This window comes from Gossypium arboreum, chromosome 9, assembly GCF_025698485.1.
Source record: "Gossypium arboreum isolate Shixiya-1 chromosome 9, ASM2569848v2, whole genome shotgun sequence".
Taxonomy (NCBI): domain Eukaryota; kingdom Viridiplantae; phylum Streptophyta; class Magnoliopsida; order Malvales; family Malvaceae; genus Gossypium; species Gossypium arboreum.
In genome coordinates, this window is record NC_069078.1 from 87,917,794 (window position 1) to 87,945,743 (window position 27,950).

Consider the following 27,950-nt stretch of genomic DNA (forward strand, 5'->3'; position numbering starts at 1 on the left):
TTATTATTTTTATTTTTTAATATAATAAAATATTTATTATATTTATGATTGTGTTTTAAAGAACTTTTATTTTAGCACTTAGCTTATTATATTTTTAAATAACTATTTTTAAATAAAATTAATTTAAAAAATCAATTATGGATAAGCCGGCTTTACCTTTCTTAAAATGACTAAATTTGGGTAAAAGGTAAATTTTTTTTGGGCGAATTAGGCTCGAACATAAAAGTTGGTCTAAATACATTTCATGAACTCAACTCAAACCCGAATTATGAACATCTCTAATTTAAGGTTTTGAATTTCTTATTTTGGATTTTATTGATTTTGAATTAGGAGAATTTGAAACATATGTATAGCTTATTATGACTTCATATCTTTTCAGATTTCAGGTTTGAATTTGACAAATCTAAGTTGTTCAATTTATACGACCAAGTTAAATTGGGTTAGTTTTAGTTTTAAGTTGATTGAATGAAGTTTTAAATTCATTTATTATAATAAATGATTAATAAAGAAAAATAAATTTAAATCTTAAACAAAACCATTTTAACTATATTTCAAATTCCACACTATTTTTATTTATTTATTTTTAATTTAAGAATGTTGAAATCGAACTCATTAACATATGAATCAGTACAAATCAATTGAATTGAAATAAACAGTCAATCAATCTAGTAATCAAACCGAATTTTATTTTTAACAATTTTTTTTTATTTTTATGATATTTTAATAATTCATTTGATCAGATCGATGCCCTAACAGATTCTTCCGAAAACATTAGTTTGATTTACCTATAACCCCACACTTCAAACAATAATGAAAAGTTGAAGCAACATAGATCCCAACACAACAATTTACACAACAATTAATTGTTATTCAGAAACAGAAGTTAAGAGTTCTAAACCAATTACACCCCAAACAGTTAAAAAAAAAACCCACTAACTAAAAGAAACATGCTATTCAAACATACATGAATTTGTAAGAACCTATTTCCATGAAATTTACCTCAAAATTTTCAATAAAGCTTTTTTCCACCTTCACGCATGATCTCATATGCAAGTTTATATTTTTCTACAGATGTTGTTCCACATTCTACATATTTACAAGCTGTTTCTCTTAAACTCCAGATCATAAAAGCCTTTAATTCTTGAGAACTTACCCCGGATTCGGCACCGCATAAGATACGGTACTCGGCATTTCTCAACCACCGAGGTAAGATATATTGAGATGGGAGTTCTCGTATGTTCAACAATTTGAACACTTTCAAGACATGTCTGCATAATACGCCTTCGAATTCGAACATTTGACAGCTACAATTAACGCTGAGGTTGACCGCACTGAACGTGACGGCGTGCTTGTCATTTTCATTCCCGGACCGTCTAACTAAGTACCGGCATATCGTTCCTTCTTCATAGGTTTTTATTCCGATGTAACTGTAAGATTGTAAGAGCTCGTCTTGAAAGATTTTGAAGATGGTGAATGTGTAGAGTCGTCGGCATTGCTCTTCTATTGCTTCTTTCGTTTGTGAAAAGGATTGGAGATTGAATGAGTTGAAATCTTCTTTTCTTTCATCTTCTCGCCGTTGTTCAAGTCCTTGTTCGTATCGGGGAATGAATTCTCGAAGTGGGGTTTGGCCATTTACTTGTGTGCCAAAGAACGATTCGACGGTTTCACCTATGGGGATGCCAGCGAAAAATTTGCCCCGTAAATATAACGGAACCCAACTTTCACGCTTATCGTACATTTGTTGTAGCCAAGCATTTCCTTTCAAGTTATATTTATTTACCAGTGAATTCCATGTGGTGTTGAACTCAACCGTTGTTTGGCTCTCATAAATGCACTTTTCGTACTCATATCTAAATTCAATAGGCATTGACCGTAAATTCTCCCGCTCCTTGGCTCTGATCTGCCATGATGAAAACCGATGATGTGCCCCAGGAAAGACTACGGTAATCGCTTGTTGGATGGCCATGTCTTGATCGGCAATAACCGATTTAGGACGGCAGCTAGACATTGCTTTAAACCATGTTTGGAACAACCAAGTAAAGCACTCCTTCGATTCATTAGCAATCAAAGCCGATCCGAGAAGTACTGGCTGTTTATGGTGGTTTACTCCGACAAATGTGGCGAATGGCACCACATAGTTACTTTTCCTATACGAAGTATCTAAAATAACAACATCACCAAACTGACTGCATGAATATCTCGACCTACCATCCGCCCAAAAGACACTCCGGCAACTACCATTATCGACCTCCACTGAATAAAAGAATCCCGTATCTTCTGCTTGTCTGGTTTGAAAATACTCTAAAAGTACAGGGTACCAATCAGTTCCAATTTTGCTTTCTCGGCTTCTTTTAATAAGCTTGCCGGTATTCATTTCACCGAGATCCATAGAGACCATACCATTGGTTTCTTCCTCTATGAATTTCTTTGAAGCTGTTGAAAATTTGTTCTCGTACACCATTTGTTCTCCAAGATCATGATTATGATCTTTATTAAGTCTATCTACCATCCAACTTCCCGAGTCTTTCTTCTTAATCCTCATAAAAGCCCCACAACCTACTCTCGAGGGATGCTGGAAACCTTCCTTCGAGCACACAAATCTCCGAGAAGTAATCGACCCGTCATTCTTCGAGCGAAACAGCTGACCAATTCGAACTCGAAACCCAACACTTTCGGCATACGATTGATAATACTCGTATGCTTCATTAGCTGTATTGAACTCTAGACCCGTATATGGCTCAGGTAAAGGTTGTCTTCCATCTCCACCTCGTTTTTGCCTTTTGAAATTTATGATACCGGACGGACTTGATCCTCCATTCTCGATTTGCCCCAACAATTTGACTTTCGGCCTACGCAACACTTCAACCAATGATTTCGGGACAACGGGAGGTTTCTGCTGCAAAACAGGTGAATTGTTTTCCCCTTCGAGCCCAAGTTCATGGTTATGATCCTTCTGAATTTGGTCGATAACCCACTTCCCAGAATCACGCCTTTGCACCCTAATGAAAGCAGGACAACCCGTCCTCGAATTCAACTGAAACCCTTCTTTTGAACAAACAAATCTTCTAGACGAAACTGACCCATCTCTCCTCGACCTATACAACTGACCAGTTCGAATCTTAAACCCAACACGCATTGCATACAAACCATAGAAATCACGTGCCTCATCCGATGAATCGAACTCTAAACCCACGGAAGGTTCCATCCTTAAATCTCCTTCACTTTCTACATTACCACTATTGATTACATGTACTATACCGACCGGAAAAGCATTTACGACCATCGGATTCATACATTCTCCGCCGTTAAGATTAGTATCTGGGCTGTCTCCATTTAATGACAGAAAATGGTCAGAAAAAAAATCACAAAATATGATTTACATCTTCTTCAAAAGTACTAAAACCATATAAATAATTATAACACATTAAAGCTAAAAACAATCAAAGTCCCACCTGCATCTTTAAACTCCAAATGGGGAAATTTTTTTAAAAAATACCTTTACTTATACTTAAAACTAGGAATTCAAAATTCAAAAATCAACATATACAATAAATTAATGAAGAAAGGAAGAAAAACCCAGAAATTCAATCACAAAAAAAGAGCTAAAAAGGCATCAAAACTAAAATAATAATAACTGGATTAATCGAAGTTCCACCTGCATCTTTAAACTCCAAATGGGGAAAAAATTTAAAGATCCCTTTATTTCTACTTAATAACTACGAATTCAAAATCCAACATATACAACAATTTGATAAAGAAATGAAGAAAACCCAGAAACTCAATCACAAAAAAGAGAGCTAAAAGAGCATCAAAATTAAAATGATAACTGGATTAATCGAAGATCAAAGAAAAATTAAAATCAAGGGTTCCTCATCCCCCCAACTCCCCCCCCCCCAAAAAAAAAGTGAAAAAGCATTTTACCTTCTGAAATCTGTGAAGTGGGTTGATCCAGAATCGATTTCCATATCTGGGTCTAGAATCAAAACTTAAAAAAAAAGGCACTAATTCTGCAAAAATCTGGGTTGGATTTATCTCCTTCTCTTTGAGCGGGAAATTATGGGGGCAAAAAGGAACCCTAAAAATCATAAAAGAAAAATGTATAATTAAGGGTAAGGGTTTTGAAAGGTGAAACGAAAGAAGGTTGGTGATGGAGATTTTGGCTCTTAATCTTCTTCCATTGACCTCTGTCTTCAGCTTTGGGCTCTTCTTCTCTCTTCTGCCTTTCTAAACTAAAGTTACTATAGCCCATCATGTTTCTTTTTCTTTATTATTTTCTTTGTGTATTTGAATTTTTTATTATTTTATACTGCTCTTGAATTCTGATTTTTCTCATTTAATATTCAAGTTGACTAAATTATTCATAAATTTATATTTTTATCATTTAATTTTAAAAATTATAAAATAATAATTAAATTACTGAACTGTTAAAATTATTATTATTATATAGTCATCTCTATTTATATCATTTACAATAATTAAAACTCCCATTCACCTTTTCTTTTAAATTTTAGTTTTTTTATTAAATAATTTTAAACGTCGCTAAATCTATGAACCAAAATGTAAACAATGTTCTTCTCTAATTTTCAACATTAATTGCTAAAACGACTTGAGTATAAGTTATGTTCTTATGCGTATTGATGGGTACTAATCTCTATACTAATTGTGAAATCGTCCTTTAAAATTTATTAGTCGAACTTTAAAAAAACTAATAATTTAATAACTTAAATAAAAATTTTAAATAATTCAATGACTTAAATAAAAAACTTTCAAATAACTTCATCATCATTTTATAAAATAAAAATTTAAATTAAATAATTAAAGTGTAAACTGTTAAAAATATTTTAGGATGATCAATTGTTTTGTTTTATCTATATTAAATTTTCAAGTTTAAATCGCACTGGCGGCTTTCTTTTCAATAAAATGTTCAGGGATTTATTGTTTTTAAATCTTATCTTTTATTTTAGTTTTTTTCTTTTGACTTTCATTTGTTTTATATGTTTTGATATTCATGTAAATTAACAAATCATTCATTTAATTTATACATAAAAATGTATTAGTGATTAAATATAATAATGCATCTTAATTTATTCCAAGAGAAAGTACAGACAATTTATTAAATAATTTGAGATTCATTTCGGTAAACCTAGAAATTATTTAGGTTATTTACTTCCATTATTCTTTTAAAAGGTAGAAAGAAAAAAAAATTGTCGCCGCAAATTCAAGAAAACCTTTTTTTCTTTTTCATTTTTGTAATAATCATTGCTCACAACATTACATAAACGCGCTACTGAACGGACCCCATAGACTCGAATTGTAGTGTCGGATTTTGGTCTAAGTTATTGATTTCGGAAAATAACGAGGAATTTCAGATTGAGTCTCGATTTAATTAATATGATTATTATTGTTAATATAAAAGATGTAAGTTTAAATAAGTTAAAACACGTTATTTTATTATTTATAAGTTGAAAAAGACTATAAGTAAGAATCAATATATATTATAAAATTATAGTATTAAGAATCAAATTGTATTTTATATATGCCAAAATAAAATCTTACATCAATTTTTAATTGTAAAATAAATAAAATTTTTAATAAAAATAATCAATTTACTCTTTAATTATCTAATTTTTAAGTAGAAATGACAAAATATAATTTCACATTTTTTACTAAAAAGTAAAATACAATCTAACTCTTAATACTGAAATAAGATCTCAATAACATTTCTATAGTTTAATACAAATATATTTATTGTCAGTGAAATTTTTAGACTCCACAAACATGTTAAAAGTGTGACAAATGTTATAATTATTTATATAATTATTTTTTGTTTTTATTACCCTTTATAATATATTTGTCAAACCCTCAAAATTCTATAAAATAAATAAATAATAATGGGATAAATTATTATTACATGTTTAAAAATTTTATGGGACAAATGACATGAGAGATTACTCTTTTCACATATCACATAAAAAAATTAAATGTATGGCTTACACTAAAGTTAAATTTTCAAAACTCAAAAGTATATAAAAACTAAGAATTAATCAAGTTGAAGAGTAAAAACTATAAATTACCGTTTAATAAAAACTAAATTTTAAAAATTTTAAAAATGAATAAACTAAAATTGATAAATTAAAATATATTAACTAAATATGCATACTACATCAACTAATAAGAGCAAAATTTGACTTGGATTTAAACATGGTTTTAGGCCAAGATGGGTTCTTACTTTAAGATGTCATTTGTGGGAATGAATTGACAAAAGAGATCAATAGCAAACACGGTATTTAGCATTGTTGATTTTTCATGATTTTGGCGAGAATGATCTTTCTGTGGAACTTGAAGTTCATACAAGTAGAACAAGTTTTGGGGTATATATTGATTTTGAGATTGTTGAATCGAGTACTGAATAGTTTAGGAGCAACAAAACTTTAGATGAAGAATGAATGAACAAAAATAGCAAATGTCCCAATGACAGATGAAAGCAAAGACAAATATGGGGTAGAGGGGAATAGTGATCACCAGCCAAATGAAGCACATGCAAATGGCGGTAAAAGTATAAGGCGGCCCTGCAATAGGAATCAAATTGTATTTTAAATTATCCATTGTACATTAGATTAAAGAATAAATTAATCATTTCTATTAAAAATTTCATTCATTTGAACTCTTAAAAACTAACATGACTAATGGAATAATGTGACACGTGACATCTACCTCATACTGAGGTATGAGGACTACAGAATGACCAATTTGCTCCTTGATATAATGTATAGAGATTAATTTGCTTATTTTTTGTAGAGGAAACAAAATGCAAATCTGATTACTAATAGAGGAGCCGGTGTCAATTTCAAAAAAAGCAAAAGAGTCAATGATCATACCAAACGGAAATCACATATCCAGCACAACATCAATCTCCCCTAAGAGCAAACAACCATTGCAGTTTCATAACTATATTCAAGAAAATAAACTAACGAGTGGGGCAATAAGATCGGACTGCCAACTCATGTGAAAACAATCTAGTCTCAAATACCACAAAGGAAACTGCAATGAAAAGCATATACAACTCTGTTCAAATTCTTCACAAAAAACCTGTTCGTCAATTATTGACCATAGTGGTTAACAATTTAGATCAAACATACATAATGTGGAATGAATTTAGAACAAACAGAATCCGGCAAACTTTTCACACGGAACTGATTGATGATATAATTGAATTATTGAATCCAATCAGTGAGAACTATTTACCTAATGAACTAAATCTTTTTTGTAAGTAATCCTTTATCATATAAAATGTTCAAGAATTAAAATAAAATCACCTTAAAAGAACCTGACTTACACTATTATTTAACACTTACCAAATTACCAGTATTATATCAAGCTTTAACAGGCTGATCTTCTTCTTCATCATCATCATCATCAATATCCCAACTCAAATCCTCCTCTTCTTCCGCAACAGTCAATCGCTTACGCAGATCAACCTTATTATTACTGCTCCCGATATCTTCCCCTTTACTGTCATCGATGCTTTGAATCTCCTCGATAGCATCCCACCCTTCCTCCTCAGGCATTGAAATACTCGAAACCACGGATACATCACTGTCCTTACAGGAGCCTGCTTTCTCCTCATCGATTTTCAAACATTTCTCAACGTCTTCACTAGAACCCTCCTTCACACTATTAACATTTCCACTACCCTCGTCGTCATCCTCATCTATATCCCAACTCAAATCTTCCTCTTCCTCCCCCGAAATTGCGCGTTTAACAAGCTTAGCTCTTGCTTCCTCTGCTTTCATTAGTTTATTCAACTTATAGAAATAATTAGTCCAATATCTCTTTGATTCAACTTCATCAGAATCAACATTTTTAAAAATATTTCGAATAACTGAAATTTCACTCAACAAACCCTCAATTTCCCCTTTTTTCTCTTCCAAATTAAACCCTAACTTCCAATTCTCAAAATCCTCTAAATCCTCCGGTTCCATACAGTAAGTACTTCTATCTGATTGAAGCGCTCGAATTTGCATCTCAAAACGACTATAACGTTTTCCATCAACGCTATTATTACTAGTACTTAATCTTTTAGAACTTTCAGAATCAGAATTATCATCATCGGACGGTGATAAGAACGTATCTTTACCGTGAGAGATGATCTGAGCTGTTGATTCCCAAACGGAGCTACCGATGTCATCAATGGCTTGTCCCACCGACTCGAGCTTCTCCTGAGCAACGGAGGCACCGATCTCAAGTGAATCGTTGACGGCGCGTGAAGCCACGCTCCGTATGATCTCGGTTTCCTTCTTTAACCCGGATCCGAATTCCTCAAATTCCTTCCGGTAAGATTCCATCACGGATTCGGACTTGTCGGCAAGGGTCTTTATTAAGCCGCCGAAACTCCATGTAGCAGACGATTCCAGGTCCGGAGCCGGGTCGGTGGGTAGATGAGAGGATTGGGATTGAATATCGTCGGCAAATACAGATTTGAAGAAATCCATTGGAAATTGCACAAAATTCAATTGGAAGAGAAAAATTAAAAAGAGAAAAAAAAAATGGTTTTCCTCCTCTCTCTCTCTCTCTCTTTAACAATTTTAATTGTATTTATTAATATGAAAGTAGGGTTTATGAAGGGATGGGGAAAAAGAGAGAATTGGGAATTTGTCACATGATCATGCCGTTTGGACAGAGATAGGGATTTGCCGATTTTAAGCGGTGTTCCAAATTTCCTTTCTTTTTTTTTACCCAATATCATTATATTTATTTTATCAAATTTACCTAAAATTACTAATCTATTAATAATTTTGAATTTTAGTCATTTAACTTCAAAATATTATAAAATATCATTAAACTATTCGAATATTTTCATTTAAATTAGTTGACTGTCAAAATTATTGTTGTATGACTTTCTTCATTCGCATCAATCAAAAACTCTTATTTCCATTCTCTTCTAAAATTTAGTTTTTTTATAAAACAATTTAAAATATCACGAACCTATGAATCAAATTTAAATAGATTTCTTTTCCTATCTCTAGCACTGGCCGTCAAATTTACTTAGATTTAAGGTATATTTTTCTATTCGTAGATAGATATTGATCTTCCATATTAATTGTCAAATAATTACTTAGAGCTCACTAATCAATCTTAAAAAAGAAAAATTTAACCACCCAATGACTTAGATAAAAAAAATTAGTGATTTAAATGAAAAGCTTTGAATAGTTCATTAAACATTTTGTAACTTTTAAAGGTGAATAATCAAAACATAAACTTACTAATAGTTTAATGGCCTTAAATGTAATTTACTCATTATTTTTAAAAATTTATCCATATTTATTTTTTATTATAAATAGATTTTGTGGTTTTTCTTTTCTTCATACAACTTTTTTTTTTTAGTTAAGCAATTGCATTAAAAGATTTTGAAATATTAAATTTGAATATTTTCATGCATAATTTAGATTATATTTCGTTCTAATTTTCATTATACTTATATTTTATCCAGATTTTATATTAGTTAATTTTATTATAGATAACCTTTGTCCAATTTTATTTTAATTATGTATATTCTTTACTGTATGTTATTTTATTATTTATTATATATTATTTTTAAACATATATTTATATTATAAATACATTAATTCCACGTCTATAAATAAATGATAAGATTTCTACATCCATAAATAAATGTCAATCATTTAACTTATTGGAAGAACAACAATGCATGCATTGGGCACGGAAAATCGCAGGCATACTAGATTGTTTGTAGGGATTGCAATACAATTTCTTTTTGTTAGAAAAGTCTTTAAAATCCTGCATTTTATTTAATCAGACCTTTAAACTATTTTTATAAATAGATAAGTCCCTAACTTTTGATTTTCACCCATAAAAATCTTTAATTTTAATATTAAAGTAAAAATATTTTGAAATTTAGCCTCTTGTCTTAAATTTTTTTTTTGGAGGCTGTAGAAATTCTATATACCTTAAGGTCAACATAAATTTTGACCAATCAATTAAAATAAATAAATTATGTGTGTTATGTGTATAAATACTTTAAAAATATTTTAAATATTATTTAAATTTACTTTTAAATAAATATTGTTTTATTTTTATTTAATGAACGATTCTCATCAAATTTATATAAACATTATATGTGAATTAGCTTAAAATTTCAAATTATTTTTATTTTAATATTAAAATAAAGAGTTTTTATTAGTAAAACAAATGCTTGTTTAAAGGATGATAATATGTTGAATAATATGAAAACAAATAATAAGTTGAGAGTTTATTTAATTACACAAACCTGACATGACTAATTACTCTTATTGTCAAATAGCAATATCAATCACATCCGTCAAATTTCATACTATTAGTCTTTACGATGTCGTTTATTAAACTTGTTCTCAAGTGTTGACGAATCGGTTAAAAGGAATGTTGCCAAACTTAGGCTCCCTTTGGATTAGATTTTACCCACGGTGAGATGGAATATTGGGTGAATATTCCTTTTCACTGCACTGATTTTTTGTTTGGAAGATTTGAGGTGCAGTGCAATTAAGCACTCTCACCACACTGTTGTTCTCAATTTTCACTGAAGCCAAAGGTGCCAGTGGTGAAGAAACTGAGGTGAGTGGTTTTATTACCCTTGTTCTTTGTTTTTTTTTTTTTTTGAGTTTTATAGAAAGTAAAATATTATTAGATATTATTATATAATAATTTAATAAATATATAAATTTATTGTCATAAATATATAATTTTAATTATTATTTAATATAAAATAATTTAAATATGTTTTATTATTTATTATTAATATAATTTAAAAATATTTAAAATTTATTGCATATGATTATAATATTTTAATTATCATTTTATAAAAAATAAAATTTTATTTTATGTTATATTATTTAATATTAATATAAATTTAATTATTTATTTTATTATAAATACATTGTAAACTAATGTCTATAATGGTCATTTTTTATTCTTATCTCACCGCTACAGCTACGTTTGAATCCAAACACATATCCACCGCTATTTCTAATCTCACCGCTATTTTTAATCTCACCACTACAGTAATTAATCTCACCACTACCAAACTAAGCCTTAGTCACTCATTTCTAAAAACTCATTTCTAAAACGCTTTTATCACCCTGAATGAATCGTTACGCACTATCAAAAAGAATGACGAAGTAAGGGCATTTTAGGTACATCAAAAATATACTTGTTTAAAACATATAAATGCGTGAGCTGGCAATTTATTATAGGTATTCTGAAATGTATGTAATTTATCTAATTGTATATAAAAGGAAAGTCCAAACCGCACTCCCTTTTTAGTGACGTGTGGATCACCACAATTTGCTTTATTTTATTTTTTTGTGTTATAAAATGGTTAAATTTCAATTGTGGTTTATATGTTTGATTTGAAATTTAATTCTTATACTTTAATTTCTAACATAATTTGATTTTTATATTTTATAATGTCATTAATTAGTTCAAATAGTTAAACTCTTTAACTTTTCGATTAATATGTTACATGATTGTATATAATTTAAAAGTAGATTTTAAATCGAAAAGTAAATAGGCTAAATTATTAAAAATAAAAGTAAAAGAATTAAATTCTAATTTCACAAAATGTACGGAGATTTAGAGTATATTTTAATATTCAAATTTTCTTGAATAATTTGACACAAATAAATAATCAATCTATAATATTACATTATCGTAATCTTATTACAAAAGCAAATTAAAATCTACCATGATTGTCAACAATCATGTGTGTTGGATTTTCATCCTATTAGTCTTTACGGTGTCGTTTATCAAAATTGTTTCCAAATGTTGATGAGTCAACTAAAAGGAATGTTGCCAAACTTGGTCACTCATAAAAGGAATGTTGCCAAACTTGATCACTCGATTCTAAGAACGTTACACACCATCAAAAGGAAGTGGCGAAGTAAAGGCATTTTAGGTATGTTCAAAATATACATGTCTAAAACGAATAAATGCGTGAGCTGGCAATTTATTATAGATGTAATGGCACGTATGGAATTATATAATTTGTATATAAAAGGATGGTCCAGATGTCGTTCATTTTTATTGACACGTGGATCACCACGATTTGCTTTACTTAGATTTGAAATTTAATCTTTATATTTTATTTTTAACATTATTTATTTTTATAGTTTATAATGTTGTCAATTAATTCAAATAGTCATTGTTAAATTTTCGATTAAAATATTACGTAATTACATGTAATTTAAAAGTTTATATTTAAATAAAAAATAAAAAGCTAAATTTTTAAAGTAAAACTAAATTCCAATTGTTGATATTGTTAATTTTGTTTATGTGATACTTTGAAAAAAAAACTATGTAGCAGTGTAACTAAAAAAATGAAGTTGTAATGAATTTGAATTTAACAAAATAATCTTAACATTTGCACATGATTTTTTAAATCTAAAAAGTAAGGACTAAATTCCTAGAAATAAAAGTATAGTAGCTAAATTTCAAATTTATGAAGAGTAGAAGGACTTAAGACATATTTTAACCTTAAAAAATTACCGGGGGCATTATCAGAAAGTAAGGAAAAAAAGGTAAAATAAAGGCGGTTTCTCAGTTAAGCTTACCCGCCGCCGACTCCACCGATTTACCAAAATATTTACAAACAAAAACTAATCATAAAATTTCATAGTCACCTCTTTCTGATTTCTCCTTCGTTTCCTCCGCTCTAAAACTCATACATTACTAACAAAAGATAATTTATCTAAAAGAAAATCCATTTTAATTTCTCAGATGCGTGGCCATGATTGGATCAATACGTGTCTTCCCGACGAGCTGATCTTGGAGATCTTACGCCGGCTTGATTCCAAATCCAGCCATGATGCCTGTTCTCTCGTCTGTAAACGTTGGCTCGGTCTCGAGCGGCTTAGCCGTTCCATCCTCCGAATCGGCGCCTCTGGTAGCCCTGATATTTTTATCAAGTTCCTCGCTCAACGGTTCGTTAATGTCAAGGCTGTTCATATCGACGAGAGGTTATCGATTTCTTTGCCTGTTACCGCGGTAATCGAATCTCAGATTCGTCAAAATTTGCTTATTTTTTCATTATTACGCTTAAAATCTGAATGAATTCAGGATCTGAGTGGATACTGAGATTTGATCTATCTTAATTACCTTGTTTAATTGTTGATTTCGGATGTAATTTTGACTGTAGTAGAATTGAATCGATTTATGTTGAAGGAATGCCATTTATTTGAATTAAAAAAAATGTAGAAGCGACCAAATGATGGACATGTTAATGAGGTAACTTAACTTGTTCTTGGTGCAGGGGAAAAGGCGTCGCAGAGATGAGAATTCGCTTTTGTCTTTAAAGATACATTTTGCGGGTGAAAGAAATGAGCCCAAAGAAGAGGAGTGCGAACCATTCTGTTTGACAGATTCCGGTTTGACTGCAGTTGCTGATGGATTTGCTAAGCTAGAAAAGTTGAGCTTAATTTGGTGTTCTAATGTTACTAGTTTCGGTGTAATGTCCCTTGCACAGAAATGCTCGCTCTTAAAATCATTGGATTTGCAGGTAAGTCATTATATGCTAGGGGAGGTTTTGGTGATATTTAATTCTATTAATCTATTATGTTTGTCAATTTGGTTGATTATGAGTTATTCTTTCAATAATTTAGTTCTACTACCACGTATCCATCCTTAGTCGTTAATACTTAAAAATGCATTACCATATCTATGAATTTCTATATTACTCAGACTTGGGTGCGAGTGTTTGATATGGTTATGCTCCCGAAATGTAAAGGTTTTCTCCTTATTTGGAGGGTCTTAAGAAAATATGTACGACATGGTTACTTAAAGAAAAATGAAGAGCTGGAGCAACATAGATGAAATTTTAATTGTCATGTTCTACGAGTAATTCTAATTTAAACTTAAGTTGCTTATGATGTTTATCATAGGGTTGCTATGTTGGAGATCAAGGTCTAGCTGTTGTTGGCCAGTGTTGCAAGCAACTCGAGGACCTAAATTTGCGTTTTTGTGAAAGCTTGACTGATTCAGGATTGGTCACTTTGGCAACTGAGTGTGGGAAATCATTGAAATCTCTCGGTGTGGCTGCTTGTGCTAGAATAACCGACAAATCACTGGAGGCTGTGGGGTCCCACTGCAAAAATCTTGAGACCTTGTCATTGGATTCAGAGTTTATCAGCAATAAAGGGATCCTGGCTATTGCCCAAGGATGTCCTCTTTTGAAAGTCTTGAAGTTACAATGTATTAATGTTACAGACAGGGCTTTGATGGCTGTGGGAGCTTCTTGTTTGTCATTGGAAATGTTGGCTTTATACAGCTTCCAGCAATTTACAGACGAGTTAGTCTCTCTTCCTTAATATCTTATGCGTGATGATAGAAAGATCACCCTTATTGAATTGCATTCTTGAAGGCTATTTGGCCAATTAGTTTGCCCCACTAGAATTCTATATTTAGGAATGGAAGTGGATCTTTCTCAAAGTTTTAGTGTCTGATTCAATAGTCTTTGTTTTACCATGTTCTTGATACATGGCATGATTGTTGAATTATAAGTTGATTCATGTCTCAGGGGTCTTCGTTCTATTGGCAAAGGCTGCAAGAAGCTAAAAAATCTTACTTTGAGTGATTGCAATTTCCTGGGTGACAGGGGTCTGGAAGCGATTGCCACTGGCTGCACTGAACTTACGCATCTTGAAGTTAATGGCTGCCACAATATTGGAACCATTGGACTGGAGTCTGTCGGGAAATCTTGCCCGTATGTTTGTCTTCTATTGCTTTCCTCTGCTACTAACTTTTTAAGGGGGCAAGGATCCAGGCTTTGGTCTGTGGCTAGGTTCCATATCCAATCCCTATGATTGGTGGCATGCCGTACAAATTCATTGTGAAAATTTTGAATAATATCGATTCTGAAAGTGCTTGATTTTGTGCAGGCGCCTGACTGAGTTGGCTTTATTATACTGCCAAAGGGTTGGCAATTTTGCTCTTACTGAAGTTGGAAGGGGCTGTAAATACTTGCAAGCTCTTCACTTGGTAGACTGCTCTAGCATTGGTGATGAAGCTATTTGCAGTATAGCCAAAGGTTGCCGAAATCTAAAGAAGCTTCATATCAGGAGATGTTATGAGGTCTCTCTCTCTCTCTCTCTATATATATATATATGTAGATATTCCCCTACCTACAATATGCTTGAACCACTAGTACTGACCGCATCAGGAAAATGATTTTGCCAGTTGAGTGGAACAGGGAAAATTTGTCATCTAAGATTTAACAGAGTACTCTTCCTCCCCTTCCCCTTCCTGCACTCCTCCCTCTCTCTCACTCCTGTCTCGTGCAGGATGGTTTCGATTTTCAGTAAGATGGCAGTTGGTGGTTTATTGTTTAAAGAACGTAGTTTTGATTCTGAACATTTTCTGAAATGTTTGAAGTAAGAACTTCACTGATATTTTGTTGCTTCTTTTGGGTCTTTGCATTTATAGTCTTGCTTCTTTTAGGTGCTGGCAATCATTTATTTTTTTAGTTTCAGCAATCCCAATCCCATATCGTGATCTAAATCCTTAACTTGTAATCCTTTCGTGCCAAATAGGTTGGAAGCAAGGGAATCGTAGCTGTTGGTGAGCATTGTCACTCTCTCACGGATCTTAGTCTCCGCTTTTGTGATAGGTGTGTCTAATTGTACTTGCCTTCCAGCATTGTCCATACTGTTTCATGTTGTCAGTTGTGTTTGAATTTTTAGCCATTTTCTACTAGGGTGCGCGATGAGGCTCTTATTGCTGTTGGCCAGGGATGTCCATTAAAATATCTAAATGTTAGTGGCTGCAACCAAATAGGTGATGCCGGAATTGTAGCCGTTGCAAGAGGATGTCCTAATCTCACTTACCTTGATGTCAGTGTTCTCCAGGTGCGCCCTCCATTTCCCTTTTCTCTTTGCTTCTTTATGTAGATATGTTTCTTTTCAACTTCATTTTGTACTCTTTTATCATTTTGCTATGTCTTCCGATACTTCTCCAAATTACAGGTGAACTTCCAACCCTCGTGTTTTTTTTTTTTTTTTCTATTCCAATTCATTACTCGCTTATTTTTATGGCAGAATTTGCGCGATATAGCACTAACCGAGTTAGGAGAAGGTTGCCCCTTACTCAAGGATATAGTACTGTCCCATTGCCACCAAATAACTGACATTGGTCTTTCCCACCTCGTCAAAAACTGCCAAATGCTCGAGTCATGCCACATGGTGTACTGTCCGAGCATAACCGCGGCAGGAGTTGCCACCGTGGTCTCTAGTTGTCCCAACATAAAGAAGGTCCTGGTTGAGAAATGGAAGGTTAGTCCCAGAACCAAAAGAAGAGCCAGTTCAGTCCTTTCTTATCTCTGTGTAGACCTCTAATTAGGACCATCCGAGTTGTGTATTAACCAAGCCCGTCGTTTCTCAAAACAACCTAACATTATATAAATATTTATGTTGCAGGCCTTGTCTTCTTTGGTTTTTTTAATGGTTTTGTTTTTCCTATTTACTTTCCATGTATCAAAGCTTCATGTTGTATGCATTTGCCTTTTTCCATAAATTTTTCTTAATTTAGGATTATTTGCCAAAATTCCCCTTATATTTCATGGGAGTTTAAATAAAAAAAGGGACTTGTATGCTTGTTGCCACATTTTAAACGGGCACTGACTGAACTCTAAAGTACTCGACTGGTGGTTGAAGATTGAAATGGGAAATCGAAAATCATATTCATCAGACTTATCCGTTGAAATGAAAAATGAGAAAATTGATTAATATGTTAGATTAATAGTTGATATAAGATTGGATCAAATTGATAGTTTTATATTGAAATCTATACTATTAAAAATCAAAATGATGGTTTTTATTTTTAAATTTTATGTGCAATTAATTTTGAAGTTTGAAGTTTTATATTGAAATCTAGACTATTAAAAATCAAATTGATGGTTTTATTTTTAAATTTTATTTGTAATTAAAATCGATTTAAAGTTTTTTTATAATTTTTCAAGGTCAAAAGTCATAAAAAGATTAGAATCAAAATCCAAACAAGAATTGAGACTACATTATTAATTGTTATTGTTGTTTCAATGTTTTAATTTAAAAAATTAAAGATATGTTAATTGATTTTTAATTCAATTGGTATGGGTATTATGTATAAGAGGATGTGGATTGAATGTATTGAAATATTATATCATTTATATTTGTAGATTGGAGAGTAGATATGATCAAAAGTTATAATTATTTTAGAAGGCTGAAATTAAATTAAAATCTTATAATATTTTGAAATATTAAATCACAAGTTCATTATTTTAAGAGTTAAAATGTAATTATTATATATTAGTTTATAATTTTTTGGATTTTAGAGGGGCTAAAATATAAATGATCCATTTTAGGACTCCAGCCCCCTGCCTGCCCCCCTGTAGTGCCGCCCTGAACGTGATTAATATCTATAAAACGCTGCGTTTGAAGTAATAAGCAAAGCACCGACGGTTAACCAGCGCCGAAGCATATCTCATTCGCACCTTCGTTTATTGTTTTATTTTCAGTCTCTCTTTATCACCTAAAAAGAAATAAAGTTAAAACGAAGAAAAATCAAAAGCCATGCCTGGCGATTGCAGCATCAGAGCACTGTGGATCCTCAACAATCTCGACGCCGTCGTCTTCTCCAGGTTAATCCATCAGCTCATTTAAAATCTCTCTTTTTATATCAACGTTAGGGGATTTGTACTGTTTTTCCTCTTCTTTTATCTTCTGAGATTCGGTTTAGATCTCGATTTAACTTCTTTAAAACGATTAAGATGGAAATCAGTTTCTTTTAGATTGATTTGATTTATATGTTCAGGAGGTTTCCGGTGGTGGAGAAGCGGTGGCGGGCTGCTTGCCAAAGTGAAAATGAGAGCTCCGACGACGATCCTGTTAAATACACTGTATTTTCTTCGGTTCCTTCTGATTCAGAGTTAGCTGCCGCATTCTCTGAAAGAAAGACGAGGTTAGCTGATCTTGTACAATTTCTTTGAGAATTTTACCTATTAATGACATGAACTTATCTTTTATCACTCGATTACTTTTTTAAGCTTAAATTGCATGCTATTATTATTGTTTTATTATGTTATGGATGTAATTTAGCTGACTGGAGTTTAATTTGTAAAAAGAGCTCATTTCAGTTTTACTTTTAATGTCTGAGCTCAATTTGAGACCAAGCTTGTTTAATTAAGCTCGTTTACCCAGTAAAATTGAATTCGATTCTTATGTTCACATTCGAGCTTTGATTATTTGCTCAAAAGTTCATGTTTGAGTTCGAATTAGGAGTTTCAGTACTAGTTATAAATAAGAAACTCGATTACTGACTTGAACTTTAGGGTTTTTCTTGTAAAACCTTCATTGCTTGTGATCTTAGGTGTTTTGTGTACATCTCTAGTCGCATGCTGAATTTACTGTGAAATTAAATACTTAGTAAATCATTATCTTTACGGCTCCATCCATTATTTTTGTTACGTTGACTACTTACTTTTTGCCTGGGTAGAACAAAGTAAACATGTTTGGATTTGAAAACAAAGGATATTACAGAAGTGACAAACTGTTTTGCTTTCAATTTCTTACTTTCTATTCGTTAGTTTTGACTTGTTTTATCTATTTTTGTTGTTCTTTTACAGGGAGGGCTCTGTTCGTGGATTTGGTATACGTGTATCTCAGTCAAGAGAAGGATCGGATTCGTGGGTTGATGATCCAATTACACGTCATATTGTAGGCGTTTACATAAACAAAGAGGAGGAAGGAGAGAATAATCTAATGTGGCCTTTAGCGTTGCACATCAAGGGTCCTTATTGCATTCTTATACTACCCTTAGTTGAGCCCAGACATGTAAAGGCTTATGCAAGGTTGTGTAAGAGGTCTGATTGCGGAAATGCTGTCACGGCACATGAAAATTTGTCTTCTTTGCTTCTTGACCTCCCATCAATCACAGGGTATGGTAAGTTACTTGCAACGTATTTAGTAAACACAGTGCTCTACTCATTGTTATTGTCAAGTTCTTTTATCAATCTAGTATTTTCTTTTTGAAGTTATCAATCTAATATCTTGATTTAGACATAGCCAATAAATGTCAAATCAGTTCATCCCCTATGTCAGTTCCTTCTGTGACATGCCTTTTATTGAGTAGAAGGCTATGAGAATTTTCCTATCCTGATTTGTTCTGTTGTAATTGTGACTAAAGCTAGTTTTCAGCTTGTTTTGTGCTTTGAGTTTATCATATAACTGTTACACACTTCAACTGCAAAATAATTTTTTAAAATAATTATGAATTCAGTTTTTGATAGGTTATTTATCTTTAAAGTCATTCCATAATTTTGCATTCTGTTTGTTACTAGGAAAAAAGGGAAATGGTCTATTGTTTTTAGTGTTTTCTTTTCTTATGCATCAGAGCATTCATGGTGGCTCATGCCCTTGGTGACATAGTTACTGGGGATGTAGTGGAGCCTGAGGTGGTTGTAAGTCAATCTCCTTCAGTGGGTGGGTTGTTAGACTCACTTACTGGAAGTATTGGGATATCAGGAATCTCATCAAGGGCAAAACCAGTTGCCGCACCTGTTGCATCTTCTACACCAGCTGGTGCTGCTGCAATAGGAGCTCTTGCATCTGATGTTCCAAAAAGCGGTTCAAGGCTGCTGGATAAAGATGCGCTTAGAAGTTTCATAAGCAGCGCAATGCCTTTTGGTTGGTACTTGTCCATTATGGTATTTTTTTCTCATGACAGATATCCTCGTATATTTTTCTTGTAGGTTCTTGTTAGTTTGCTTAACAGCATTTAATGATGACTATTTTCATGAAGGAACGCCCTTGGATCTCAGCTATTCTAACATATTCTCGGTCAGGGCTAATGGCTTTTCTTCATTGGATATCCCTCCACAAGACCTCAAGCAACCAGCATGGAAGCCCTATCTGTACAAAGGAAAGCAGAGACTGCTATTCACCATTCATGAAACTCTTCATGCTGCCATGTATGATCGAGATGAGATTCCCGATAGTTTATCAGTCTCCGGGCAAATAAACTGTCGAGCAGAATTGGAAAGATTGCCTGATGTATCATTTCCTTTGACAGGGCTGAGCACATCTAAGATTGAGGCTTTATCATTCCATCCTTGTGCTCAGGTTCCAGAACAAAATGTGGATAAGCAGGCTCTAATGTTCTCGCCACCATTGGGCAATTTTGTTTTGATGCGTTATCAAGCAACATGCCGCCTTGGACCTCCGGTAAAGGGATTCTATCAATTGTCTATGGTATCTGAAGATGAAGGTGCATTTTTGTTCAAATTGCACCTAATGGAAGGTTATAAGTCTCCTTTGACAATGGAGTTCTGTAATGTAACTATGCCCTTTCCGAGAAGAAGGATTTTATCTTTTGATGGGACTCCGTCGATTGGAACAGTTTCAAATGCTGAACATTCTGTTGAATGGAAAATCATCACAAGTGGACGAGGACTTTCTTGGAAAAGTATTGAGGCAACATTCCCCGGAACAGTTAGGTTTGCTCCATGGCAGATGCAAAGGTCGACTTCATTTAGATCAGTTTGTGAAGGCATAACGGATGATGATAGTGATAATGAGACAGAGAATACTAATAATATGGCAAACACAGAGGAGTTCTTAATGGAGAAGATGAGTAAGGATCTTCCTCCAGTTGATCTAGAGGAGCCATTCAGCTGGCTTGCATACAACTATGCTAAAGTATGATCTCACATGTCGTCTTATTTTACCTCTTTTAACTTTTCTGAATTACCTGAAGTATTTTTCGATAGTCTATGTCTCTAATTCTTATTCATGGTTACAGGTATCGTTCAAGATTATCGGAGCATCATTATCCGGAATTTCCATTGATCCCAAATCAGTAAGTCTTACATTCCAGCAACTTGCCTTCCATGTTCAATTTTAGTTAATATTACGGACATCAATGGGGATTGTTTATGTCTCATTCTTTATCTTTGCGTCAAATAGGTAAGTATCTATCCTGCTGTAAAAGCACCTGTGGAGTCATCAAGTCAGGTAGGATTTTCAAAAACCTATTCAGGTTGTGATAGATTTAGCTTTTACTACCCTTTCAAAATGACTGTCGATAGTTTATGTCGGGGATCCTGTCCTTTGGAAATTTATATGGCTATATTTGTAGATTGATGTTCTTATTTCATTACACTTTTGTTTTTTCACAGGTCACTTCTGGTGACTATATCTTGTGGAATACATTAGGAAAGTGCCCATCTGCTGTAACTGCAAAAGTGTAACTGAAGAGAGATTTTTCAATGGAGGATGTCAAGCTTCTATGAATTACTTATTGAGATGATATGCGTAAATGCTTTTATTTTGGATTTGAGTTCAAATCATGTTCATATTCAAGTTGTTTCATATTTGGGCCTTTTGAATGGGAGATCACTTTGAGTTAGATCTTTTAGGGTTTGGACCGAGATTTCTTTTAGATTTTGTGAAAAAAATATAATCCATTCACATGTGTTTCGGGTTTGAGTTATTTGGATTTAAGTTTCTGATTTCTTTCATCAAAATGGTTCAATTTATTTTATCGGATTTCTTTACAGACCAAGTACCCTCTTCCGTAGGAAGCGCTTTCCATTGACGTACGTCCTGTAGGACGCTTTTTACCTCGTAGGATTGCCATTTTTTAAATTGCATCTTTTAAGAGATTTTAAATTTAGGCCGTTGGATTAAGACATGAAAAAATCTGAGATGAATCTGATGACTCAAAAAAATGCTTTTCGAGTATCTCAAGCATTACCTTTCAGTAAATGCCTGAAGCGTTTTTTAAAGTTTGTATAGCTGTCAACGGGTTAGGGTTTTAGTTTTGCAATCCATGTAATCTTGGACGATTTTTTAAGTGAGAATTTTTTATTAAAAATTCTTTAAGGCATTAAAAATAAAGGGGAAGCAACTCAATAACTAAGAAGCAATGAGAGAGCAAAAAAAGTTACAATGAAGCAATGCTTACAAGATGTTTGAGTAAATGTTCTCAAAATAATGAGGGGAAAACTCTCTATTCATAGTTGAGCTCATCAGATCCAATGATACAATTTACTTTACATTGACGATCGAAATTAAAACTTATTTACCATTGAGATTCTTAAAGATTTATAGAATCTTCTAAAATTATAAAATTAAATGTTTTAAGATTACAAATCTTTGCAAACTAGTTTTCATATTTACGATGGTACTTAAGTGCTTCACTTGGCCACAAAAGCTTCAAGTAGTTGGGTTTCTTCACATGTTTAACTAATAAAGCTAGTTCAGTAGGTTGAATGAGCCATTTTTAATCAATTGACCTTCATGGAACGCTCTTTATACGTTAGTCACGAGCTTTGATTCACGGCTTGTGACATTGTCATGTTCGTTCTTTTCCAGCATTTTTAAATATGTTTCAAATTCAGAGGTAAAAGCTATCTGTGAGGTGGAGATAATACAGAAAGATTTCTTGAAGTTAAGATTACCTTTGTGGAAAAATTTGCATGCTAAGGAGAAAAGTATTGATGTCAACAATATTAAGTTATTTTTATTCGTTCAACTTAATTTGGATACTTGCCCTAGTAGATTAATTTGTTTCAAGCAAAGTGTATAATTTGATATTACATATTCATGTGTTAGTAATTTATGTTGTAACAATATATCATAACAATACAACAATAAATATTTATTTTTGTATAATGTTCTCATATTTATTTATTATAGCGTATATTGTTAAATAGGTTTTATCATAGAAGATAAATAAAGAGTGAGAGTCTTATTTATTACAACAATCGAATTTATGACATTGAAACGGAAATCCTATTTGTATTCATTCAATGTATAAGTTTGACTTTTAATAGGAGCGCCAAATTGAATGAGCTTCTATTAAGTATTAATAGGAAAGTTCTAGGTTCAAGCTGAAGAAAAATATTGAGCTTGAAATATAGACACTTATTGTGAATTAACCCTATAAAATATACTACATTTAAGTTGATTGGCAACGTAGATATCGAGTTAATGATTGATGCACAGTACTCAACTGAGAATGTTGCAGTAGAATTATATGCCTAATTTGACATTGTATAGGCTAGAGGTCCAAGTTCGTAAACATTTCATATTAAATTCAAATTGAGCCAATTCGAGTTAGAATCATTTCTAACTTTTTTTCGAATTCAGATTATTTTATGTTTAAATTAATTTAAGCTTGTATTTGATGAGTCTAAACTATCAATTTTTTATTATCAAATTAAATTAAATCAAACCAATTAAATTAAATTTCGAGATTCAAATGAAAATTGACATACTTATCATATACGTATCACTGTATATCGCTATTTACAGGGCACATTGACGTTTTCTTTTGTCAAAAAAAGGAACATAATCATGGATTTAGCATAGTACAAAACAAAAATTCCTTAAAAGCATCGGCCATCAAAAGCGATGACGAGCCATTAGAGAGCGAGTTACAAAAGAAGTAACACCAGTAATTGAAAAGACTATAGTTTGCGCATGTTTCAACATAATATTTCACCTCAGCTTTATTAATCTTCTGCTGAAAGAGTGAATAGAACATTGAATAACAACATAAAGGCACATGAGCAAAGGAGGGAGAGATTCAACACGTAAGATTTGTGAGCGCAGTTTAGATTCATTAATCTTACATTTGAGGAATCTCATTTAGTAAATAATTTTATTCAACAATTGTTAAAATTATCTATTGATTTAAACCCAATTTACTCTTATACAGATAATTACATTCACCCAAAATGAACTCATATACAAACCATAAAATTGCTGCCTATTTATAGGTTTTTTAAGTGATCATCTAACAATGTTTTGATAAGTCTTAAAATCTCATTTAAAAACTGAAATTATTTCAATAATTATCTTGAGTATTTATTAGATAAAAGTCAGTCATATTTATCTTTTTTGACATAACGCATATAATTATCTATAGCGCCTTTCCAACCCATAAATAGGAAGAAAATGTGTTCAACGCATTCGAACCCACATCCTCCTACATTGGCAACAATGTTCATACCAATCGAGCTAAGACTCGATCAACTACCAAAACAAAATATTTGAATGCACTAGAATATGTATGAACATGAAATGAAGAATTAATATTAGGGTCCAAAAGAGATGACAAACTAAAACTACTCACATCAATTATCCTCCTTCAAAAAATGCTTAAAAGAAGAATAATCAGCAGAGAATCAAAACAGATATCTTTGGAGTGAGGGTAGTAGATTTAGTGTAAAGGCAAGGGAATTTGAAGATAAGATTGTGTGAGACATGCAGTAAAATGATTCTTGCGTGGTGAAGCAATTTCATTAATTCTTCTTTTACCCCCCAAACAACAACGAGATTCTGCATATTCCTTTTTCTTTTTTGGTTACCAAATAGCACGAGGAATTATGTGGCGTGTTTGGGTTTGCTGTTGATTGCTTCCAATTTATATATTCAGTACCCCTTTTTCTTTTCTTTAATTTATATATATACATGTTTGGGCTGGAGGCATGGATTTTCATGAGTGAATTAGAAAGGTGAAAGGGTATAAATTATAATTTAAGCTTTTAGAAGATTAAATATTATGATTATGTTTATGGTTGGGGTTAGGGTTATGGTGGGTAGTCCCACTTTAGCAGTTTAAGCTTCTCTCTAGCATAACGTGTCTTGTTTGCCTCAAAAATCTTTAGCATCAACGAGGTATGAATGATGTCTTTTGTGGGCACTCCCACTTTCCAACCACATTTTTGACACTTTTCATCATCAAAACCCTCACTTCTATTTCATCTTTCGTCACACCACTCCATAAAATTGTTACTCTCCACTTATCTATAATTTTTGGGTAAATTATATTTAAGGTCACTAAATTATTAATAAATTTATGTTCTAGTTATTCAATTTTAAAATGTTAAAAAATAGGTTATTGAAGTATTCGAAAGTCTTTCATTCAAGCCATTAAACTATTTGAAAGTTTTTTTTTTATTTAAAGTCACTAGGTTGTTAAGTTTTTTTTTTCTTTTAAACGTCCAGCTAATAAACTCCAAGCGATGATTTAACGATTGGTATAGTGGATTAGTGTCTATCGATGAGTAAAAGAACATACCTTAAATCCTATTTGATTTGAAGATTAGTGTCGAAGATTGGAGAAAAAAACTATTTGGATTTCGGTTCATGGATTCATGATATTCAAAGTTATTTCATGAAAAAGTTTTGAACTATAGACTAGTGACTTAAATGAAAACTTTTAAATATTCCAGTGGCCATTTTATAACTTTTTAAAATCAAGTGACCAAAACATAAACTTAGTAATAATCTAGTGACTTTTAATGTAGTTTACCCATATTTTTTTTCCAAATCTTTAGATGTTCGTAAGTTATATTGAATTCTAATTCAATTTAAATTGAGTTGGATTAGCCTTTAAACAATGGATAAATCTCTTGTTTTATCCATCAACAAAATTTAAATCTAAGGTCTTGCTTAAGAGGTAACAAGATGCTTACTATTCGATCTAACAAGTAGTTGGCACAGTACTTGCCATAATTCAACCAACCATTACCTCATTTTTCTCTAGTTAATACATCATTTAATACATCAAGATACATAAGTTTGTTGTCCTAATTTGTTTTCTAAGTTTGATTTTAATGTTCAATTTAATAACTAGGCAAAATAACATGTTATGGCCCAATATTGAATAGTTTAAATGTGTGGTCTAGTAAAAATTATAGAAACTTAATTGCGAAAAAAATTTAAATACCAAATCAAACATTGAAACTAAACTCAAGTGCTTAATTAGGATATAAAAATACTCGAGTATCAATTTTAAAAAAAACTTAAGTATCTTTCGAATATCAAAGTCAAACTTAAATATAAAATTAAACATTAAAATCAAGTCCAAAATATTATATTCATTTTAAAAAAACATATATTAAAACATAGATGCTTGTGCTCCACTTCCAATCCCTTCCACTATTTGATCGTATTATCATATGCAAAAGTATATTTTTCTTAAAAAACCCAAATTAGTCCACCAATACTCAATGTATTTAGACCACGAAATTACAAAGTACTTGTCCAAAAATATTAATAATTTTATAAAGGACACAATTGTATTAAAATATCAAATTTGTTAGATCACATTATCTAAAATCAATGATAAAATATGATTTTTTTTTTTGACAAAATTTAATATAGTTGCAATATGTATGCAAAGTTAATGTAAGCCACAATATCCCAATTCCCCATAGGTGAAAAGGAGAGTTCCTAATTGAGAACTTTATACCATTCAATCCTAATGATATATTTTGCCCCCACAAAACTCCCCCAACAATAAAGAGTTGCTTAACAAATTTTGATATATATCCCCATGAAAATGAAAACCCTTTCCCCAAAAGCTCTCATCAAAGCATTTTGGGGGCAGGCACTAACTTATCAACAGTAAAAATGGAAAGCACATTAAAAAATACTAAAGTATATGTGGTGGGCCTTTCTTTTGTACATTTTAGCAAACATATTGTGCGCGTGGTACAGTAGCACTCAGCAACCAAGCCCTCATTCATCAGTGCTCCCAAAGACAAAAAGGAAAAAATACCCATTATTTTCTTTTAGGTTCCAAACTTGCATTTGCAATTACACTAATTGGTACATGTGTACCAAATAGTGTGTGTGCAGACAATTGGATAGATTCGAATATATTGGTGTCGGCTCATTTTTTATTCTCATTCATTAGCTTTTTACCACCAAAAAAAAAAAAAAAGGGAACTACCCATTAATTTTTGGGTTCTGTACTTGCATTTGCACACTAATTGTCACATGTTCGACAATTGGTGCGCCTGGAGATCAAGCAGAGTGACTAAAGATAAATGTAACAATGGGATGGATACCAACATATTAATTTTGAGTTTTTATTTATTTATTTCTTATAGCATTATGATTTTTAATTTTTATTTTTTGATACTATTAAATAAGAAGATAATACGTTTCAGCGCTTTTAAATTTATGTCTTCTTGCATTAACAATAATATCAATACTAACTAAGTTAAAACCTAATAAACAATTTCAGATCTTTTTAGTTCTTATTCATTAGTGCTCCGTAAGAGGAAAATACTACCTACCCATTAATGTTTGGGTTCCACACTTGCATTTGCACACTATTTGTTACATATGTGTAGCAAATGGCGTGTGCAGAGAAACTAAAGATAGATGTGATAATTGGATTTTTTTTTTTTATCAATTATTATTACGTGTCAATTTTTTAGTTCCGCACTTATAATTGCCACATGTATATGAATTAGTGTATGTGCCTTACAGGGATCATGTTTGGTGATTAAAGATAAATTTAACATTCAGAAGGATTCAAACATGTTAATATCGAGTCATTTTTTATTCTCATTTATTAGTGTTTTAAATGATGAAAAGGCTAACTACCCATTAACATTTGGGTTCCATAGTTGCATTTGCCGCTAATTGTCAACATGTACCAGTGATATAGATTCAAACTTATCATTTTAAATTCGAAAATTTTGAATTAGGGTATTTTGTTAGTGGAACAAAAGGGGAAAAAAAGAGAAGAGACCATCAATTAATTACAATTATTGCTACATGTGATTAATGGTGATTAAAAATAGATTTAATAATCGGGTTGAATCTAAACAGTAAAAATATCACGAAGTTTTTGTATTAAGAGTCATATTATATTTTAGTTTCGTAAATTAGATGAAAGAATAAATTGGTTATTTCATTAAAAACTCTATCTATTTCTATTATTAAGAATTAACATAATTGATAAAATAACCAAATAGTTACACGTAAAATACTACGTGTACCTTGTTCTAATGTAAAGAGACCGGTTTTTAACAACAGGAATGAATAAAAATTTTAACGAAAGATAAATTTATTTTTAACCTAATATATAATAATTAATTTTAAATTTTTAATAAAAATAACAAAATA

At 31.8% G+C, this 27,950-nt stretch overlaps 4 protein-coding genes across 8 annotated transcripts; 2 read left to right on the forward strand and 2 right to left on the reverse strand.

The window, feature by feature from the left end:
- Positions 1-847: 847 nt before the first annotated feature.
- On the reverse strand, positions 848-4,272 carry LOC108453974 (protein FAR1-RELATED SEQUENCE 7). Of its 2 annotated transcripts, none has more exons than XM_017752247.2 (2): positions 3,922-4,272; positions 848-3,318 (listed from the first exon to the last, which is right to left on the reverse strand). In XM_017752247.2, the coding sequence occupies exon 2, from the start codon at positions 3,290-3,292 to the stop codon at positions 1,010-1,012; it is 2,283 nt and encodes a 760-aa protein (XP_017607736.1). In that variant the 5' UTR covers positions 3,293-3,318; positions 3,922-4,272; the 3' UTR covers positions 848-1,009. The 2 variants fall into 2 exon arrangements, with proteins under 2 accessions (XP_017607736.1, XP_017607735.1); XM_017752246.2 differs by having other exon boundaries at positions 848-3,323.
- A 2,141-nt stretch (positions 4,273-6,413) lies between these two features.
- On the reverse strand, positions 6,414-8,700 carry LOC108454227 (uncharacterized). Its single transcript, XM_017752613.2, has 2 exons — positions 7,356-8,700; positions 6,414-6,569 (listed from the first exon to the last, which is right to left on the reverse strand). Exon 1 carries the CDS (start codon positions 8,490-8,492, stop codon positions 7,374-7,376), a length of 1,119 nt encoding a protein of 372 aa, XP_017608102.1. The 5' UTR covers positions 8,493-8,700; the 3' UTR covers positions 6,414-6,569; positions 7,356-7,373.
- Positions 8,701-12,555: 3,855 nt separating this feature from the next.
- On the forward strand, positions 12,556-16,554 carry LOC108454084 (F-box/LRR-repeat protein 4). Of its 3 annotated transcripts, none has more exons than XM_053018956.1 (9): positions 12,556-13,035; positions 13,301-13,546; positions 13,929-14,335; positions 14,564-14,749; positions 14,925-15,117; positions 15,576-15,652; positions 15,740-15,890; positions 16,080-16,313; positions 16,458-16,554. In XM_053018956.1, exons 1-9 carry the CDS (start codon positions 12,769-12,771, stop codon positions 16,551-16,553), a joined length of 1,857 nt encoding a protein of 618 aa, XP_052874916.1. In that variant the 5' UTR covers positions 12,556-12,768; the 3' UTR covers position 16,554. The 3 variants fall into 3 exon arrangements, with proteins under 3 accessions (XP_052874916.1, XP_052874917.1, XP_017607888.1); XM_053018957.1 differs by having other exon boundaries at positions 14,642-14,749; XM_017752399.2 differs by having other exon boundaries at positions 12,562-13,035; positions 16,080-16,554.
- An 834-nt stretch (positions 16,555-17,388) lies between these two features.
- Positions 17,389-21,541, forward strand: LOC108454162 (AP-5 complex subunit mu). Of its 2 annotated transcripts, XM_017752510.2 has the most exons (8): positions 17,393-17,659; positions 17,833-17,979; positions 18,644-18,955; positions 19,411-19,703; positions 19,819-20,714; positions 20,818-20,874; positions 20,982-21,029; positions 21,194-21,541. In XM_017752510.2, exons 1-8 carry the CDS (start codon positions 17,592-17,594, stop codon positions 21,263-21,265), a joined length of 1,893 nt encoding a protein of 630 aa, XP_017607999.1. In that variant the 5' UTR covers positions 17,393-17,591; the 3' UTR covers positions 21,266-21,541. The 2 variants fall into 2 exon arrangements, with proteins under 2 accessions (XP_052874918.1, XP_017607999.1); XM_053018958.1 differs by lacking the exon at positions 20,982-21,029 and having other exon boundaries at positions 17,389-17,659.
- Positions 21,542-27,950: the final 6,409 nt, after the last annotated feature.

Bases quoted from the DNA above. Each gene is read 5' to 3' on its own strand.
- LOC108453974 (XM_017752246.2), bottom strand. From the start codon at position 3,965: ATGGAAATCGATTCTGGATCAACCCACTTCACAGATTTCAGAAG. The intron at 3,324-3,921 runs GTAAAATGCTTT...AAATGGAGACAG, and splicing joins CACTTCACAGATTTCAGAAG to CCCAGATACTAATCTTAACG.
- LOC108454227 (XM_017752613.2), bottom strand. From the start codon at position 8,492: ATGGATTTCTTCAAATCTGTATTTGCCGACGATATTCAATCCCAATCC.
- LOC108454084 (XM_053018956.1), top strand. From the start codon at position 12,769: ATGCGTGGCCATGATTGGATCAATACGTGTCTTCCCGACGAGCTGATC. The intron at 14,336-14,563 runs GTTAGTCTCTCT...TTCATGTCTCAG, and splicing joins TTCCAGCAATTTACAGACGA to GGGTCTTCGTTCTATTGGCA. The intron at 16,314-16,457 runs GTTAGTCCCAGA...TTTATGTTGCAG, and splicing joins TCCTGGTTGAGAAATGGAAG to GCCTTGTCTTCTTTGGTTTT.
- LOC108454162 (XM_017752510.2), top strand. From the start codon at position 17,592: ATGCCTGGCGATTGCAGCATCAGAGCACTGTGGATCCTCAACAATCTC. The intron at 17,660-17,832 runs GTTAATCCATCA...TTATATGTTCAG, and splicing joins GACGCCGTCGTCTTCTCCAG to GAGGTTTCCGGTGGTGGAGA. The intron at 19,704-19,818 runs GTTGGTACTTGT...ATTTTCATGAAG, and splicing joins AAGCAGCGCAATGCCTTTTG to GAACGCCCTTGGATCTCAGC.